Below are 20273 nucleotides of genomic sequence, written 5' to 3' on the forward strand. Positions count from 1 at the left end.
TTACTTTCTGATTTGTATTCTGGGCTGTTATCACACCATGAGCTTCGTACCTATGGTCTAAAGGTTACTACCCGAGTGAACCAGTGAGAAATAGAAGGACTTCTTTCGCACGGACTGGAAAATCAAAGCAATAATTTGAAACTAATAAACAGGTGCTCAGATTTCAGAGTGATTTTTACCAAGTAGATTAATATAGAAATAAAAACAAGGCTTCTTAACACGTGCTTACTTTCATCTAGCATGAAATTTAAAAAAAAAAAAAAAAAAAATTCAATTATTCAAGGGTAAGATATCAGAAATTGATAAAGAGATGGAGAGCAGGACAAGTTCTCAGTCAAGTGTCTCTCTTTTTAATCTGCTTTGTCTTCTAACCTGAATTCCTTACACTTTGTTTACATAATAAAGATCCTTTTGCTCACAGGGGCTGCATTTTACCTCTGGGACAAAGTTTTTTTGGGTTTTTTTTTTTTGGTGTTTTTATCAGATTTTATGGAGTGGTCAAAATAACACCAAATGCATGCGATTTAATTTCCGCAACATCAAATTTCATGACGGTGCACACTGTGTCGGGCTTGTTGGAAAGGAGACGATGTGACAACGCTATTAGTCATAAACCAGTTTCTCCGCAAACACATACGTATGAACAAAGTGCACGATAATGCCAGAAACCACGCCCCCCCCTCTCCCCATTTGTGTGTGTGTGTGTGTGTGTGTGCGTGCGTGCGCGCGCGCGTACGGTTTTCACGCTCCCGTGTGGAGGAGAGTTGGAGGAATAGAAGGGTTGCACATTCCTGGCGGATGGCATAAGACTTCCCATCAGGGGAGCGGGAGGGAATTGGAAAATAAACCCTCATTTTCCAAGTTGAAATAAATGCAGTTATGGGCTGTGAAGTGGAAAAGGGCATCTCTCTCTCTCTCTCTCTCTCTCTCTCTCTCTCTCTCTCTGGCGCGTGCTGTCGCTCTCTCGGGAGCGGGGCGGCGGGGCGGCGGTGCGTTCACGGGCGGAACAACCTCCTTCAAAAAACAACAAAAAAAACAACAAAAAAAAACCTCTCGCACTTACGATAAGAAAAACGAACAAACAGTGGAACAACTTGCTGCATAAACTCGCCTTTAGATGAACACATTACATGACGTAGGCTATTACCAAAAAAAAAAAAAAAAAAGGCCCATGATCCACGATTGAACCCATCCCATCCCCCCCCCCCCCCCCCCCCCCCATATCTGGCTGATATGGCTGAGGTGAGACACATCTGGTTCAAAAATGATGGGACAGATCCAGACCCGGTCACTGCGTGACAACGGATACGGGGTGACATAATGTCTTATTCGAGGGCAATAATAATTTGATATAACTGCTGCAGCTATTTTGTTGTATTCATAATATGAATTATTTTTTTTGTAATTGGCTCCTTGAGTTAAACTAAATTGGCAGAATAGGTCTATATAGACAATTTTAGCCTACTTCTGAAGGCTGTAGTAAATTGCTATTAATCCTAAAGCCATCAACGTATAGGACATGCTGCGTAAAGTGAATGATTGGAGACGGGGAGAGATTATGGCCAGACATTCCAATGTAGTGACACGCACACACACACGCACGCACGCACGCACGCACGCACACGCACACACAGTACCACGGAGCTGCAGCTATTGTCCTCCTGTCCACGGGCTCAGTTGGCTACTGGGGGACAGGGCAATGCTGCATTTGGGTGCTGTTGGATATTATGCGTTTAAGCTCAATGCCCGTAGAACAATGTTGTAATTAATTAAAATTGCAATAATCTGAACGCAGTATACAGGCTACAAAAAAAACAATTACTTTAATATACTTTAAAACTGTTTTCACATTCAGCCGCTTAAATGGAAACGTTTTAGCTTACTCGTAGAAAAATGTGATTTCTAAGAGGCAGGCACAGGAGCACGATTTTTGACATCACAAATAGTTGGGAAGCCAATCCTGGTCCGTCTCAACAAGTGTGATGTAGGGAACTTGAAACTTCCAGTGCACACACTGAGGATGGAATTTACAGTGAAGTAGGAGACTTCTTGTGTCCAGCAATTAAGTGGTGTCAATTCCTGAACAGATTTGCAATCACTGAATTTACTGGAAAACAATGGGTATGAAGTGAACACGGGGCTCCGAGGCCTACAAAGCAACTGCACACTTTGCCAGGATGGTAATTAAGCCTTGATCATGCCTAACATAACTCGCTCCTCTCACTGACGAAGATATGCAACTAACAGTTTGATAGCATCACGTACGAACATACATATAAATCAACAGCAGAACTAACCATTTACCAGCTATTGTAGGTAGGGAGTTACTTTATTAATCCCCAAGGGGGCATTTTTTTTTCTCTACAGCAGCATTCAGGAAGCAATAAGATAATAATAGAATAATAAAAAGCAATAAAATAGCAGTAAAAAAAATATAAAATATAAAATGCACAGTATATACAGTAAAGTATATATCTATATATATTATATACAAACAACCAAGAAACACAGTCAACAGTGTTATTGTTGTGTGATGGATTTTGCCAGAGGTGAGTTATTGTACAGTCTTATTGCGGTCGGCAGGAAAGATCTCCTGTATCTGTCCTTTGTGACAGCGGAGCCGGAGGAGTCTTTTGGGAGAAAGTAAAATCAAATCTCAACTGTGCACGAACTTAAAGCTGCTGTTACGGGCCGAGATTCATTCGTCAGAACTCACCGTTGCCTAAATTGACTTTGCTCTGCGTCGCGAGTATTCCGAAGAGCATTTGAACGCACCACGGAAGAGAAAGTGGTTTCCCACCACAGCACGAGCTGCCGCATCAACTGTCTCCACGCGAGTTGTGAAGCCAGTCAAGTCAGTCAAGTCAAGTCAGTCAACGACAAAAAAAAAAGCTGTCTTTGTGAACTAAACCGTCGTGCGGCGATCCTGTGCATGCAAAGTGGATTTCACAACAGCGGTCGGTAAGTTAGTGTCACAGTATCCTCTCTCAAGTCACCTCGGCGCAAAAGCTCAGCCAACTTTTTCAGCAGTTGCGCTGCACGAGTCGGGATTGTTTGCCAAGTTCCGCGCGGTTTCTGTCGTTTTCCTTCACTCCGGTTTGTCCGGTACTTTTTTTTTTTTTTTTTGGCGAATGTAGGCTTTAACTCTCTGCTTCAGCCATCTCCTAACAGGAACAGCAGTCTTAAAACGGGAGCTCTGCTTGTTTCTAACGAGTTTGAAGCAACGTAACGCGCTTCGAGATGCACCGCTGAGCGTGAACGCTTCACTATTGTCACAACGACTCGTGTTTATTTACCCCAACACCAAGGTGAGCTAAGTTGTTTATTTATTTATTTTTTTTGTCAACGCTGCGACCAATCTCATTCACTTGAAAGGTGCGTGCACGCGCGCGTGTTAGTTTTTTTTTTTAAATTTTTTTTATTTGTTTTAAAGTTTGACAGACGAGGTCAATGTTTACACGGGCAGAGTCCTATTGGAAATAGTGCCCTTTCACTCTGTTGTATGCGCAATGGGACGGTTGCTTTAAAGCAAAGAGACTGATCACTTCCAAATGGGAATGAAAAAAAAGGATGCACTGCTCCGATTTTTTTTTTTTTTGCCTTGTGTTTAAGCAACTTTTAAAAACAACAACAACAACAAAAACCCACTTTGTCTATGACAGTCTGACGCACACAAACAAGGTAACAGGCTTATATTTACAGTGCAAAGTGAAAGACAGAAAAGAAAAAAGGAAAAAAAAAAAAAGACCATTTGGAGACAATTTACTATAATAAAAACAAACAAAGCTGTTGCAGCAGTTAATTATGGTAAACTCGCACTGTAACAGTAGTTTGTGGTGCTTTTGAACTGCGGCGCATTTCCAGAGAAATGCTTTTGTTACCGAGCCCTCCTCCTTTGATAGAAATGGGTCGGGCATAATAATAGAACCACATTTCAACAGCACCAAAAACTGCAGCCCCTAAAATCACCACGAAGTAGAACCAACTCCTCTAAACCAGTTTCAACAACAACAAAAATTGAACAGTGCAATGATTTTTTTTAAACAATTTTTTTTCCATGAATCAGTTGGTCGATAGAGAGACAACGATTTCACTTTTTGCTCAAATGTTCTGATTGCAGCTTGTTAAATGAGAACACGTTCCGGTTCCCGCAGCCCCTTCGCGAAGAGTGAACCGAATTGCCTTTTGGTTGCGGACCGTCGCCCGGTTAAAACGAGACTTTTTTTTTGTTTTGTCTGCGCTTTGGGAAACGAGACGAAACGCGGGCGTGCTTTCGGTCGAGCAGATTTCCGCGTCGGACTGCGTCGCGAGCTTATGCGATATCGTACGTTGCGGCGCGGCGCGTTCACGAGTTTTGATGCGGTAAGGAGCGCGCGTATGGATTTTGAATTCCCCGCGGTACATCTTATCAACCGTGACGCCGGCCGAGCTCGACTCGGCCTTTCTCCCTCTCTCTCTCTCTCTCGCTTCTGATATCGGGGCTTAAACATTATGCGTTAATAGACGTTGACGTTCCTGCGCTTCAGTTCTATAAATAAACAATTCAAATGGAAATGAAATATCGATCGGCACTGGAGTTCAACTTGTCTCCCCCTCTCTCGCCGGTTGCGGCGACGCGTCCGGACGCGACGCGCGCGAATTGGGGCGTGTTAAGATGAACGAATGGTGCGCAATAAAGAACAAAGGAATTATCGGCGTGACCCAGAAATATAAACAAGATCCGACGCGACAGCGGTGAAACCGGTTTCCCGTCGAGTCAGACTTGTTTCCGGGAGGAACTTGTTTTTGACCCGGTCCGGTCTGAGCAACGGATGGCCACCGGCTGATTAATTGGCCCCGTACCGCCGTTAATACTTTCATTGAAATGCTGATTGCGGCTACGGCGTAACGCTCTGTTATAAATGCTTGCACGGTGCCCGGCCGCAACCGAATGGGTTCTTGAAGCAGACGAACGAAGAAAACCGATCGCCGGTTGAGGTTCGATTTCACCTCGACGGCGACGGGTACGTCTCCTTATGTTCGGCGGTCGCGCTGAAAGCCTCGTGCGCCGAGAGCGGCGTGCGGGCCGCGGCTCGCCGCGAACCTCTTGCCGGCGCGGTTCGCTTTCGTTACGCCACCGCGGCCCTCTTCAGCCGCCTCCTCCTCCTCCTCCTCCCCCCCCCGCCCCCCCCCCTTTTTTTTTTTTTTTTTTTTCTGAGTCATCCTTCAGTCCTCCTTTGTCAGCGAGCGCGTGGGCGCACGCCCCGCGTTCACCGGCGTTCACCGGCGCGCACGCGCTCGGCCGCCGACAAAACACACGCGCCCGCGCGCTCGCGCGCACACGCGCACACACAGAGCACCCCCCCCCCCCCCTCTCTCTCTCTCTCTCTCTTTTTTTCTGTGCAGTTTCCACTGGCGTCTCTCTCTGCCCTGCCCTCTAATCAAAGCCATATGTTCTCCAGATCCCTCGCATGAAAAGTCTGTTCTGTTTGCAGGACTGTTCCCAGTGAAACCAGCCTTCTCACTTGGTTACTGACAAGAGGGGGGGGGGGGGTTATTCAAAATGAGAGGTAACCCGCAAAAGATCGCCGGTCGATGGTTCTTTTTGCATTGACTTTCCTTTCTCTCCTGTCGCACTCTGCCCGTTTGGCGCCACCAGCGTCAACTTGACAATAAATAGGTAACGGGGGGGGGGACGGGACGGGACGGCGGTCTTGTCTCACTTGGACCCCATGGATCCACATGTAAACATGTGGCTGATTTCACATAGTAATCGAAGAGACCGTGTCATTTTGGCCCAGTTATGTAACCATGACTAACATACACGCTATTTAATACTCTTTATATGGTGATCCACCAGAAACTGACAGTTTGGGGCCCAACCTAAAAGTTTAATAATTGATGGTCAATACATGCCCTTAATCCTCCCAATAGGGGGGGAGGGGGGGTGTCATTATGTTTATCTGGTTACGGACAAAGAAGTGCAGTTTTCTGTCCCAAGTTTTCTTCACAGAAACGTACTTGCCAGCTGGAGGAGAGCAGTTTTCCATCGGTTCTTACCCACTCGGGCTTTGACTTTTGGCCCGACGTCGGTCGGGTTCGGCCCACCACGTTCGGGCCAAATCAAACGCTTTCAATTTTGTTCATGGTCGAAAAAGGATAAACTTGTTTGTGAAGTTGAAGTGCTTCGTCACATCAGCGCATTATTTCGTTTTCTTTTGTTTGCAGAACTTGCAACGGAAATGCAACGTATGTGTATTTTTTTTTTTAACCCGCTGTTTTTCTAAGTTTGTCGCCGGTTGAAGAAATCCACAACTACGTGTGACGGCAGCAACTCTTTCGATAGTGGGATATTGCTGTAGATTATTATTATTATTATTATTTTTTTTAATATAAAACAAAATCAGGCGTTAGAAGTGTTGAGACGCGACACTTCCAAATGTCGCGGCTCGGCGTTTTGTCGGATCGAAACGGAAACCAGTTGCACGGCGCCCGTCTCATCGTCTTTAAGCGAGGTCAAAGTGTCACCGCCTCCGGTTGTTCGGACCGTAATGCAGAAATCCAAACAAGAGACGGATTGTCTACGTTGTGAATTGAAATACTCGCGTGACGTTTCGTTTTTTTTTATTGGAGGGTTTCCATCTTTTGTTGTTGTTGTTGTTGTTGTTGTTGTTGTTGTTGCCGTAAGTGGCACATTTCTTTCAACTTCCCGGCTCCTCCGATCTTTTTCTCTGTCCGGGTTTTTGCCCTGCACGGTAACATTTGTACAGTTTCTTTTCCACCGAGGAAACTTTTAAGTAATGCGATTCTATTGTAGTCATGTGACGCGTCTTTTCTTCCCCGACGCCCTGGGTTAAAGAGAGAGAGAGAGAGGGGAGGGGAGGGGAGGGGAGGGGCTCCTTATTCCTTATTCTACAAGATTGCATTATGACACTGAAGATTTAAAGGGAACTCTGCAGGATTTCCCCCCCTGCTGGTTGTAGACCAACGCGTCGCTGTCCAGCGGCACCTCCGCCGTATCTCCCGAAGCTCTTAAAGTCACCGGTACGCGCTTTTTTTTTTTTTTTTTTTGGTCGTTCGGATAGTTTGCAAAGCGAATGTCGCGCGAATCGAACCAAAGATATCGTCACGCCTTGTTTTCACACGGCGCTTCGCTGCGGCTTTAACGCGCCGTGTTTTCAAAAAGGCGCCGTTTTTAAACGCAAGTGCGTATTTTCCCCACCTCGCCGCATTTACCCGACTCATTCTTTTTTTCTTTAACCCAAAGGAGGGTGTTCAGATTTGCACGGGAGTCATTTGTCTGTCCTGTACCAAGTTTGCTTTTTTTTTTTTTTACACAGTCTTAACAGTCGCTGGTCTTCCTGGCATCAGCAAAGTTATTTCGCGACGACGGAGATAATCTCCATGAAATCGTCATTTCCGCAGCGTACGCCGCCTTTTTTTTTGGGATGTGAACTCCCACACAACAAAAAAAAAAAGGGGGGATTCTCTCTCTCTCTCTCTCTCTCTCTCTCTCTCTCTCCTGCCCTGTTTATTGTTATTCTAGTGGAAAGTTAAAGATCCCGTGCCAGATTTCAGGGCGAGATATTTAATGGGGTAATTTTGGAGGGCTCGGTAGAATAAGTGGCATTTCAGCCCGGTGTGAGCGCAGCTCTCGTTTAACATTCGTACATTTCCAATGCCATTTACTTCGCCTCGCCGTCTGTCAGTAAGCCTGAAGATAAGCGTGATGTTTTTTTTTTTTGTTTTTTTTTAACCAGTGACCACATTGTTGTTTTCCACAACACTGATTGGTCTTTTTTTTTTTTTACTTTCCTGCGCTCCATTTGAGGCTGGATCTAATCACGTACCGGACTGTGAGTCATCGTTTGGATGAGTTGTGAAATAATCCCTCGTGAATGACCGTTTGAAAAGGGCTTTTATGCGAGAGTGAAAGCCCCCCCCCCCCCCGTTGAGGAGATAAATGGTGATTTAGGCCAGGGGTTTCCAAAACGGTTCCAGTTTGGACACAAACTCGTTTACAAAGAATTGTTAGTCATTTTTGATTTAATAGCCATAAAACAAAGGGTTATCGCACATGAGGGGACTCGGGGGTGTAAATCCATAATTTCAATAAATTGGTGAATGTCCCGAGTTGGCCCACTTTGAAGTGTCGGGTGGAGTTACTGAGCTTCGATCTATCATTTCCCTGATCTGCCTTTTGATCATCAAACACTAGTGTCGAATCACATATCGGTGCTTTTTTTTTGCCTCCTGTCCCACAATCATTATTCAGTATTTCTACCTATGAATCCAAAAGGGCATTGAGTGCATTGGCCTTTCATTACTGAGCCAAGATCATCAAATACCTTTTTAAACATAATTAAAAAAAAAAAAAAAAATTTTTTTTTTTAATAATGCAACTTCATCAACAGCATTACTACTTTTAGTACATAAACCTTTGCGCAATATTGTATGTACGTCAGTCTGTAAATAATCTACTGCGATGAACGAGGGAACAACGGACACGCACTCCCTTAATTCACAAAGAATATCCAGCTCTTTTGTTAACCATCTGATTCTGATTACATCCAGTTTCGTCAGGACTTTCAGAGGTGCTGAGATCATATCCCTTTGCTTTCATCAACATGTGGTACACTTTTATTGCAGCATGAGCAACACTGGATCTTATTTGACAGACCTATACACAGAAGGCAGAAGATATGCAGACAACTGTCTCTCCTGATTACATCGGGCTTTGCGAGGGTGTGGTTGACACCGATGAGTTTTTCTTTGGCTTCGATAAAAGAACACAACATTTCTGTGAGACGTGCCCGCGTTCAAACTTTTCCAGTTTTGAAAGAAATCAGTGTTTTTTTTTATTTTTTTGGTGTCTTAAGTAACAACCGAGGATTCTGTACGTGCAATAGTTAAAAGTCTCTGCGGTTTGGGCGGCGATCAAATGAGCCCGAAAACACTTCAGAAGGTGTCTTCTCTCAGTCTGGAGATTGGCCTGGACTCGGACATGTAGTTTGAACAATTTATTTGTTATTAATTGAAGAAAGAAATAAGATACAGCATATATTTGAATGTGCTGAAGAGGCCCCGGTCGGGGCATTTTTTAAAAAATTTTTTTTATTACTTTTGCAAAGGCTGGGTGTTTTTTTTTTTTTTCAGTGGACTTCTATTTCCCGGACAGACACAAGAGTGTTGTCGGTCCTCTCACTTAACTCTTGGCAAGAAGGCTAATGAACATGCCTTCTAAAATGTCCCGCTTTCGCTTTAACATTAAGGAATTATTATAATTCATCATGCAACCAACATAGTTATCTATTACCTCGTCAAAACAGAAACCATTCACGCATATTTCAGGAAATAAAGTAGCTGTGTTTCCCTGCAGGCTTTTCGCGTTGTGCTGGAGCTGTCAGTCAGACGACGGCGAAGTCGAAACGTTGGCGTTCAGGAAAATAGAAGCCGCAGATGTAATTGGCTGCTGAACTTGGAGTGGAAGGTCCGTCCCTCACCTCATTTGGTCGCTCCCCTCGCCCCGTCTCGCTCAAACACGCTCGTCTTTCTGTGTCCCTGTCTCTCACTCTCGCGAGTGACGGGACAGAGAGCAGGAATCCTGAAGAACTTGGGGAAAAACTGAAGAACTACATTGAAAACACTTTTTTTTTTTCCTTCTTCTTCTTTTTTTTTTTTTTTTAGAGGCATGTACCCACATTAAATGTAAGTATTATGAGAACACGACATTCGAATACTTTGAATGTTTTATTTGAGGAATTCTGTCGGAAGGGAAGCTCGGTGTCGTTATCATAACACCATGCGTTGGACAATATTGTGTAGAAAGCAGCAAGTGAAGTCGAAGTGATTGAGTGTTTTCTTGGTCAGTGCACTTGTGTGACCTGTTTTCCTGTGTGTGTGTGTGTGTGTGTGGGTGTGTGTGTGTGTGTGTGTGGGTGTGTGTGGGTGTGGGTGTGGGTGTGGATGTGTCTCTGTCTGTGTTTTTAGCCCTAGGCTGAGATTTAGCCTGGAAGATCTATTTGCTTTCCCAGCCAAGGTCACAGTTCAACTGATTATAAGAGCTTCTTTGAACAGTGTTAAGTGTGTGTGTGTGTGTGTGTGTGTGTGTGCGCGCGTGTGTTTTGTTGTCTTTTAGATTAGCTATCTGCAGATATTTAATCATTCCTATTACTGGAAGCGTCTGATGTGTTTTTTTTTTTATTTATTGTTTTTTTTTTATAATCACTTTAAGATAATCACATCTTTTATTACCATTTCATTGGCTTTTTCTGTAATCACAAGAATTAAAGGCGGCCGTGAGGACAGACACGAAATTAATAATTACATCAAACCTTCGCGTATCCGTGTTCAGTAGCCAGCGTGTGGAAATGCTACCCCCGTTGCTAATTTCAGAGAGATTTTAAAATAGCTTGGCGGCAAGCGCAGCTGTCCGTCACGCCCCTCAGCACATCGCTTCAGGATTTAAAGCTACAGCATGCGACCTCTTGCCCAGAAGGGCCCTCAACGTTACCCTGGTTCGGCCCCCGCTGACCCTTAATGGGGACAGGTTCGCGGCCTGACGTGTGTCACGGTTCGCGTCCTTAAAGGACACCGGCCTCGATGAGGACGAACACAAGACGGTTTCCATTTAGAAAATTGAGGCTTTACGTGATTCCGACTCGGCCTCGTCGACTGCACATTCAATCCCTCTCCCCCTTTTTTAATTCTAGTCGTTGCCGTGACTTTGCCTCCGCTCTCGGTGTTAATCGGACTCTCGTTGCTACACCAAAGCTCAATGGCAGGTGCCCATGAAATGACCCGCGCCGATCGGGGGAAGACGAGCACGTACGTACCGGCTTTCAGAGACGCGGAGTTCATCATGTTATAAGCGAAGCTGTCCCCATTTTATTACTCCGTGCCGAAAGGTCGAAGTGTCGTGCACGGCGGGTCCGTGGGAGAGACGGACTGTCGCGCATACCTTTTTTTCGCCCAACTTTTGAGAAAACTGGTTGGACCTGTCGGTTTACCTTTACACACACGCCGGTGAGAGTCTAGTCGTCGTGCATCGGAGTGGCGCTCCCTCCGTCGTGAAGGGCACGACTGCAGCAAAACGTAGTCTTAACTTTCTGATAAAGCAAATGGACATGATTTTGATTGGCTTTACCGCAGCTTCTACTGACCACCATTATAAAAAGAGAGAAAAAAAAAGAAAATGTAGATGAAAATGTTCCTTACCATATCAACATGTCAGTAGATTACATGTCATGAAGTGTTTTCTGCTCAGTCAACCGGTGGAGCTCCAGGCAAGCAGCTGCCGTGTGTTGTAGTTTCTGTTTGTACATTGTGCAACTGACACAATGAAATCTATTATTTACTTGTTTCATTATTTTTGCGTAATTATACTGCGTGTTTTCCTTTTCGATGTTTTTTTGGTTTGTTTTGTTTTGACATTCGTTATATTCCAGTAAACAAAGACAGGGTAAGAAGATATAAACGTTGTTGATAGTTTGGAGGAAACGCTAATCATTTTTCAAATTTGATTTTTTTTTTTTTTTTTTATGAGAGCTTATTTTGATGTTAAAGATAAATATCGTTTAAATCCCATGATCACTAAGCTTATCATCATCTTTTACATCCTCAAATTATTTTCGGTGAAGCAACAAAACCAATTTATGCAGTTTTCACGCCACTTTCTTTTTGTTGTTGTTGCAGTTTTGATGTTGCAAAAATTGTCAAGCATGATGTGACAATTTTGATTAAAATTTAGTCAAAGGGGAACCTATTCTCCATCAGGTGGTTTTGTATACGTTTCATGCAAAATGAGAATTTATATTACAAAGATTACTGAAGCCCATTTTTAATAGAAAAAAAAGGAATGTAACCATTATCTCTGGTTCTTATTAGTTTCTAGGAAATTATAAATGTTGGCGTATCTCCTGTTTAATAATAAAGGACTGGTGTATTCTTTATCCTTTTCCTGGGCAGCACTGGTAAAACAAAGCCTGCAGCCTGCAGTCTAGTGCTGGATTCAATTGATTAACAGCTCCATTACGTGTTGACCTGTGTTCTGACAAAAGGAAAAAAAAACAAAAACAGGAATCAAGCAGATTTATCTCTAAATGTGCCACCATCAAATGTTGTCTTATCTCAACCTATCAAATCACTCTCATCAAAAAAAAAAAAAAAGACAGCTGAGCTGCAAAGAAGGGCAACATGATTGACAGTTCGGCGTCACTGCTCGTTTATGAATGGAGCATTTGTCCGTTTCATCCCTTTGGTTGAAGTCCTGTCTGTGTGAATGTAGCACCGATCCTTGAAAAGAATCTGCAGACATCCAGCAAGACACCTCGGTGTGTGTGTGTGTGTGTGTGTGTGTGTGTGTGTGTGTGTGTGTGTGCGCGCGCGCACAGGTGCGCACACGTGTTTGTTTATTTCTCTCTCTCTCTCTCTCCCTCCCTCCCTCCCACAAATGCACAAACACACATGTGCGCTAAATGTCTAGCGGGTCCTCCATCTCTGGGTCGGTCCCATATTCCGACTGTGGCCGACACATTTTGGCAGGAAATGAAGCGCTGTGGTCACTTTAATTATAAGGTTTCGGGCTTGAGTTCTCGTCGTGGGCCACAAATGACGATACCAGAACCACACAATTAGTATGCTTGCATGTTGTGGGTGAGTGTGTCTGTTAAGGATGTATTTCATACTAACCACGGTGCAGAAGTATTCAGCTCTGATTTACTTGATTACCACGGTGCTGGATTCATGTCGACTGTAAAAGTGAAATCAATATTTTTCTTTCTGCGGCATCGAAGAGACATCACTCCCTATTGGTTATAGAACCCGGTGTGATAAATGCCAGGCACGAAATGGACTTTTCAGTTTCACTGGCGCAGCTCTCGGTATCATGGATGTAGATCAGTCAGTTGTTTTTCTTTTCCAGCTCCTAGCAGTCTGCTGAGTTTGCATAATGGCTTCTTTTAAACAGTATGTGCTTTGACTTAAAGGCAACAGTGTTGTATTTCAAGACTGCTGGACAATATCAATATAAAAGTGCCAGCAAGTAGAAACCGTGATGATTAAAAACAGCCAGTTGGCGTGTTTGGAGAATTAGGGCAGTTTTATCTCGCTCTATTTTAATGATGTCAGATAACTGTGGGATACGTAGAGTTTATTTCCTCCCTTCAGGTTCTCCTCTGGAGTTAATCCACAGTATTCTCTAAAACACAACATTAGGTCAAATAACTAAAACAAACCTCAGAGTAGTAACCGTCTAACCAAATTCATTTATTAACTATGGACAGAACAGCAAGTCTTGCAGCTCATGCATGATAACGGATAAATCAAAATGTACTATTTTTTTGTATTCCCGTTATAATTCCAATTACCCCAGTGGTTGTGATGAATGAGTCCTGTTCCTCTTTTCTGTCACAATGGCTCACTCTCTTTGCAGTGATTTAGTTGAATAGTTCTTGATACAAAATCTAATGTCATGAAAGAAGACAGCCCAGAAGGAAATCAAATAAAGTTGGAATAATATAAATAAGTGTGAAATGTGTTTTTTGTAACTTGCTTCTCGTGTGTTTTTATTTTGTTTGACTCCATGCCTCTTTTTACATGTATTTATTCGTCCCGAACTTCCGAGCTGTCTGACCTCATCCACTTTGAAAATATTTAAAGTTTAAAATTGTAAAGAATAATTGGTGTGTTTGTGTTCTTTCTTTCCCAGGGCCTGCAAGGGGATAGCTATGCCACAGATACAAGTCCGGGTTAAGAAAGAACTAGCGCACACGGGGACAGCCATGGCCTTGTAAGCTGTGACTGTGACTATCAAGGAAATTCCTCAGTCCTCCAGGGTCACCTCGGTGGGTTCTCTATCTGCTGGTTTGTACAGCTGCACAACTTCTGTTTCCACAACCCACACACACTCACACACACAGAGCACACTCTGTATGGATGTGGTGTCTTAGTCACTGAAGAGGTCACTGGAAGCTGCTGAAGTTGTTATTCGTCTCAACACAGACCAATACCCGTGCTGGCACACCAGAACGTCTGATCTGATCTTCACGTTTTGATGCTTTTTGTCCAAAACGGTTATTTATATAGTGAAAAAAACAAAAAACAACAAAAAAAAATCAATTGATATCTTCAATTTTCCACCCTACTAACCCACTGACTCATCCTCCCTCTTGTGACAGTACAACCAGTTTTAGACCAAAACGACGAAAGCCGAACGTTGCATTTCTGCTAAATCCTGTAAACAACAGTCACTTTTTTTTTTTTCTTCCTTTCAAAGCCGCAGCGAGACAAAGGACAAAGCGAGGTGCCACAGGGAGACGGGATGGCCACTGAAGAAAATCAGACACAGACTGGGCCTGCAGTTCTGGCTCAGCATGTCCCACCTCCATCCACCGGGAGCAGAACCAGCAGAGAAGCCAAACATGCAAATAACAGCCAGGAAGCATGGAAAGCCTCGGAGCAACTGCGCCTTTCAAAACACCGCAGCAGCCCTTCCCTCCTCTTGTATGGGAAGTCGTCATGTAACAGTGGGAAAGGGACGATTTTGGACGCAGAATACGAGTACTTTGATGGCAGCTCAAGGGTTTTAAGTGACGACCAGAAACTTTATCCAGAGCTGTCGACTGGCAGGAACGGCGAAGGAATAACCCCGGTTAGAGGGGGACCTCTGGGCTCGCCGGACGCCGCTAGAGAGAGTGTGGACACGGGCAGAAACAAAACTGGCAGCACCCGCTGCTCGTGTACCCCGTCGAGCCCTCACACGACTCCAAACAGCCATTGTTGCCACAGCTCCAGCTTCGGCCCTGATCCCCGTCCTCGATTCAGCTCCAGCCCTGATGCCAGTCCTCGCCCCAGGTCCAGCCCCTCTTGTCCCAACAAGAGACACATCCGCCGTGGCAGCCTGCCTGTGTCCATGCTGCCTTTCCACAAGGTAATAATAGAAGATTGTGCTTGCGGACAAATATCACAACGTCTACACTGTAAATTGGGTGTTTTACCCCAGTCAGAGAGCTCATTTGACACTTGTAATTTAGCTTCGTGGAAACGTTGTTAAATGTATTTTATTCTGCCACGTTTTGTGCTTCCAGACATCACCGGGCCTCTCGTGTCGGGGCAGTCCCGCGAGTGAACCGAGCTCTTTGGTGTCATCTCCCTGTAGTTCCCCCTGCCCCAACCACCGCCACTTTCACCAAAATGGACACATCCACCGGCACCACCTTAAAGATGGATACTCCAGTTTAGAGAGGCTCAACAGAAAGCCTCGAGTGAACAAAAACTCCCTGGACAAACTATTCCTACAACGGGTATCACTTGAAACTATGACAACAACCCTGGGGCACGATGAAAGGTCCTCTTCAGGGGGGACCAGGAACTGCAACAGGGGCAGCAGCAGCGATGAGGGGGACGGAGACGTCCTCTTGGATAACACGGAGTTCGTTAGGAACCGTAAAGAGCGTTCCACTGTCCTGGTGAGGAGGTTCTACAAGAACAATCAGAAGGTATTTACAGACTGGATTCTATTTCTGTTGAGTCCTCGGCATGAAATTCCGTTGACATCTTGAACATGTTTATTTTTTGGGGTATTTTGTGTGTGTACTTATTTCTGTTTGTGGTTTTGTTAACAATCGTAATTGTCCTCTTTACTGACAGTATACTTCAAAAATAATAAGAAATACTGAAATAATTTCCTTTTTTTTCCCCCGATAAGGTGACCAAGTCTGTCTGCACTGGAACCAGAGCGATAGTCAGGACTCTGCCGTCGGGATGCATCTCGGAGGATGTCTGGGGGGTTGTTGTCTATCACAGATTCTGGCTTCCCAACAAGAAGGATATATTGCCAATCTTAGTGTGTGGTTTGGGAGAAGAATTCAGATGCTGCAGAGGGATGCTACGCTTTGTTGGAGTTAAGCTACGGCAGGTAGGAGAATTAATCCACACAGTCTTTGCGTATATATTTAAGAGAAACTTTTCAACTTAGAGGGATAAAAGAAACATTCTAGACTCAAATGTGCTGTAAAATTGGCTGATAAATTCACATCAGGACACCACTGCCGAGGGTTTTTTTTCCTGTTCTGGGTAGCTTATCTTTCACATCTAAGCCACTGGTAATACGCTCCCATTAACAGAGAACTGTAGCAGGATTGCAAATAAGTTTGCGGTATGAATCTGTACAATAGAACGTGTTTTCCATAATTGTCCTAAGTAGAGGGTTAATAGAGTGCTTTTTGACGAGTTCAGGAAATATGCTTGAACAGTTGGAACTATTCCGTCTCCATCAGGGATGCATGATCTACTGGTGGCTAATATATAATTGGCCCATAATTTCGTGGCTCCTCCTTGTTATTGGCTGTCAATCATCACTCAGTTCATCCAATAACTCGGAAATGTCATCGCTGGACGAACGACATGTCTGAACAGTTTATCCCTCTGTCACCTCGGAAGCGTTTCCACGGGTGTAAAACCACGTTCTCCGCGTATTCTTTGGTTTCTCCTTCTCACCACAATAAGAGCATTTTCCTATTAGCGTTTCCCCTCCCAGCATTTTACACCTTCGAGTCAGCTTGGACATTTGTGACGGGGAGTTCACGCGCAACCCTCCAGTAAATCAGTGCCCTTAGAGGTCCACTCAAAACCCATTTGTGAGTGGTGATTTTAAGCCTCTCTGTCCCGGGCTGATCAGCTCCTCACACACAGGGCAGAGGATGCACAGTAACGCTACCGTACATCTTTACTCAAGTCGACCACGTGTGCGATATAAACCTGCAGAAATCGGTCCGTCGGGGGGGGGGGGGGGCCTCCCACAACCATCTCGGTGCACGGTGCATCGCGAAATCCTCGCGCCATTGTGTTTGTACGGGATTTACAATTTGAAGCTCTTTTCTCTGCCGCGAGAAAGAAAAAAAAAAAAAAAAGTCATTCTTCATAGCGGCAGCGGCGCAAGAGTATTTATGACTCGATTGATTCTTGGTTCAGTTGAGAAAAATTGTTCTTGGCTTTTGTTTTCCTCTGTTTGGATTGAAATGTTATCCCTGTAATGCACGGAAGATGAATAATTTGTTCAAGGAATATGTTAATAGACCAACACGCACACGCACACACACACACACACACACACACACACACACACACACACACACACACACACACACACACACACACACACACACACAGGCTCTTTGTTCGGGGAAGGCCCCTGCTGCGGAAAAATGATTTATTCTCTGTTAGCTCTGCTCCCCATATTACTGACAGACTTAATGACTGAGCCTTCTGTGTGTGTCTGTGTGTGTGTGTGTGTGTGTGTGTGTGTGTGTGTGTGTGTGTGTGTGTGTGTCTGTGCGCGCGCAGCAGAGTTGGCATCGGCATTGAAGTTACGGCCATGGAAATTGTGGAGAGGATGAATGAGCAGGACAGAGTGAGAACGTTAGAGAGAGGAAAAGAGACAAAAGTTAAACAAGGACGTCGCCGTTTTATTATCAGGTTTCCAAGCGGGTGAATGTTTTACCAAGAAGGAAACCTCTCGAAGGAGCCGTTCAATTTCAGCAGCCGTGGCAGCCACAAGCGAGAGAGTGTACATTTTATCCCTACCTTTCAATAAGATGCAATAAGTAATAAGTTATGCTTTTCAGTCCTGGAGGTGCAAACTTTATGCTGCACGACGCTGAACCGGCAGCATCATGCAGGATGCTCTCCTGTTGTTTTTCGTTATCTTATCCCTCGTCTTCCTGTAAAGTCTCAAAGCACACGGAGACTGAAGCCCGCTGCCTTGAAGACACACGGCAACAACTGAATTCCACAGCAATGAGTTTATTATATCCAGTGCCGAAGAGCATACTCTACTTCTGTTTGACTTGTCTCCTTTGTGTAAGTGGGGCTGTGTAGCATCCTTTCTATTCAATTTAAAATGGGCAGTATTTACTGATTTATTTGCAAACTATTCGTGAACACTTTAGGAGGGAAAAAAAAGAAAAAAAAGAGCGAGAGCCGAACTTTGGTAATCGCACACAAAAAAACAACGGCTTCACAAAAGTCAATTCAAATCAGGTCCTCACAGGTATTGAAAATACAAGAGCGTCTGTGTGGGCACATGAGCGCGCATGCGACTGCATTTTTAAAACATTTTTTTTTTTTTTTTTAAGTATTATCGTTCAATGACAGGATTCCAACATGCGTGTGCATAACATGGATGGATATGTACTTGTCCTTTTTTTTTTTGTATGAGTTCATGCCACAACAGAGCCAAGCACCGTCTAAAGTTTCTCACGTGTGGAGGGGGGCGGGGGGGGGGGCTCGAACACTGATGCCATAAAAACACACATACTCGCGCTGGTGTGCATGCTGCAGTGAGGCTCCTGACTTCTGCCAAAGTGTTTTTATGACTCCTTTGCGGTGGTAGAAATGCGGGCCGAGTTAAGTCCGGGGAGAGCTGCTTTAATAATGAGCCTATTGAAAATGGGGGAGTTGCCAGAACTTCCCTTGTCAAAACACCATCTAAAGCTCCTCCAGCAAAGGGGTCACCAGAGAAACTCTGACAACAACGAGTAGCAGTGAATAAGTAGAGCTGCAGCAGAGTTGTCATCAGGACGATAAAGAGGGGAGTAGCCCCGTCCCATCGCAGACAAATAGGAGTTACGCAGGCAAAAAAGATATAGTTGTAAAGAAATCTAATCCTTCCAAATTGTCTGTACAATCTTTTCTTTCTTTTTTTTAATTTTTTTTTTATTTATCAAACACACAAAAAAAAACAGAACAGTCGAGTCAAAATCTTGGACACGTTTAAACCAAAGAAGGACAGCGTGTTGCTTTAATGCCGAACCAACTGCCCACAAATATTATAAATGATCGCGTCATTTATCACACGACAGATTTGTGGATGGGAAACGTGCAAACATTGTTTTTACGCGCACGGTCGCGCTTTCTGCTCCGCCGACCCCCTTTGCATGCGGCATCAAAGGACTGACTCGGCAGTAATCGTGATGAGGAGTTTTTCTGGAGCTATCCTGTAGCCTTGTGTGTTTATTGGTACAATTAATGAAGCGGGCCAAAGAACACAGGATTCTCTGAAGGAGGGATTGGAGCAGGGCAACGGCGATGGAGAGAGACCCGGGGTAAAGGAGGGGCGACACGCTAGGAAGAGAAAATGAGATTTTAACAGTGGAAAAAGAAGAAAATTGAGCATGGAAGAAAAGTGAGAAACATGTTGGTGTGGGGGGAGGGTGGGAGCAGGGGAGGGGGCTTTTTGAGAGAGAAAAGGGAGACGGAGGAGAGGAAGCAAAGAGAAATTTTAGACCAAGACGAAGCCATGAACTTGAAGGTTTTGCATACGTTTTTGCGCAGTTGTTTGCTGATGATCCATGAAACATGATCCATGAAACATGATCCATGATCCATGAAACATGATCCATGATCCATGAGCCATGAAACATGAAACATGAAACATGATCCATGAAACATGATCCATGAAACATGATCCATGAAACATGATCCATGATCCATGAGCCATGATCCATGAGCCATGAAACATGATCCATGATCCATGAAACATGATCCATGAAACATGATCCATGATCCATGAAACATGATCCATGAAACATGATCCATGATCCATGAGCCATGAAACATGAAACATGAAACATGATCCATGAAACATGATCCATGAAACATGATCCATGAAACATGATCCATGATCCATGATCCATGAAACATGATCCATGAAACATGATCCATGATCCATGAAACATGATCCATGAAACATGATCCATGATCCATGAAACATGAAACATGAAACATGATCCATAGTCCATAGTCCATGATCCATGATCCATGATCCATGGAACATGATCCATGAAACATGAAACATGATCCATGATCCATGAGCCATGAAACATGAAACATGATCCATGAAACATGATCCATGATCCATGAAACATGATCCATGATCCATGAGCCATGAAACATGATCCATGAAACATGATCCATGAGCCATGAAACATGATCCATGATCCATGAGCCATGAAACATGAAACATGATCCATGAAACATGATCCATGATCCATGAAACATGAGCCATGAAACATGAGCCATGAAACATGATCCGTAGTCCATAGTCCATGGTCCATGATCCATGATCCATGCATGATGCTGCGTTTTGCTTTTAGATTTTGCTTCCGTTCTGCTGGCAGCAACTACAAAAACTGTGGCTCAAATCCTCCTGAATACAGGCTCCACGAGTGTTTCAAAATATTTGAAATCTTGTACAATAATTTTTCTGGACAGCACAGAAGTTTCAGGGAAAATGG

The 20273-nt window shown here is 44.2% G+C and overlaps 1 protein-coding gene across 2 annotated transcripts in view; it reads left to right on the forward strand.

Moving 5' to 3' along the window:
* The first annotated feature begins 2899 nt into the window (after window positions 1-2899).
* Window positions 2900-20273, forward strand: part of plce1 (phospholipase C, epsilon 1) — a 75664-nt gene continuing 58290 nt past the window's right edge. The window contains exons 1-5 of one of the 2 annotated variants that reach the window (XM_069155576.1): window positions 2900-2961; window positions 13688-13823; window positions 14255-14908; window positions 15066-15476; window positions 15686-15895. In XM_069155576.1, coding sequence (XP_069011677.1) covers window positions 14300-14908; window positions 15066-15476; window positions 15686-15895 — 1230 coding nt within the window. In that variant the 5' untranslated portion in view covers window positions 2900-2961; window positions 13688-13823; window positions 14255-14299. Of the gene's footprint in view, window positions 2962-13687; window positions 13824-14250; window positions 14909-15065; window positions 15477-15685; window positions 15896-20273 lie in introns of those variants that run through there. The other variant, XM_069155577.1, reaches the window with a different exon arrangement.

This window comes from Embiotoca jacksoni, unplaced genomic scaffold, assembly GCF_022577435.1.
Source record: "Embiotoca jacksoni isolate LCO1_2020_lvr unplaced genomic scaffold, fEmbJac1.0.p SCAF_20, whole genome shotgun sequence".
In the NCBI taxonomy this organism is placed as follows: Eukaryota; Metazoa; Chordata; class Actinopteri; family Embiotocidae; genus Embiotoca; species Embiotoca jacksoni.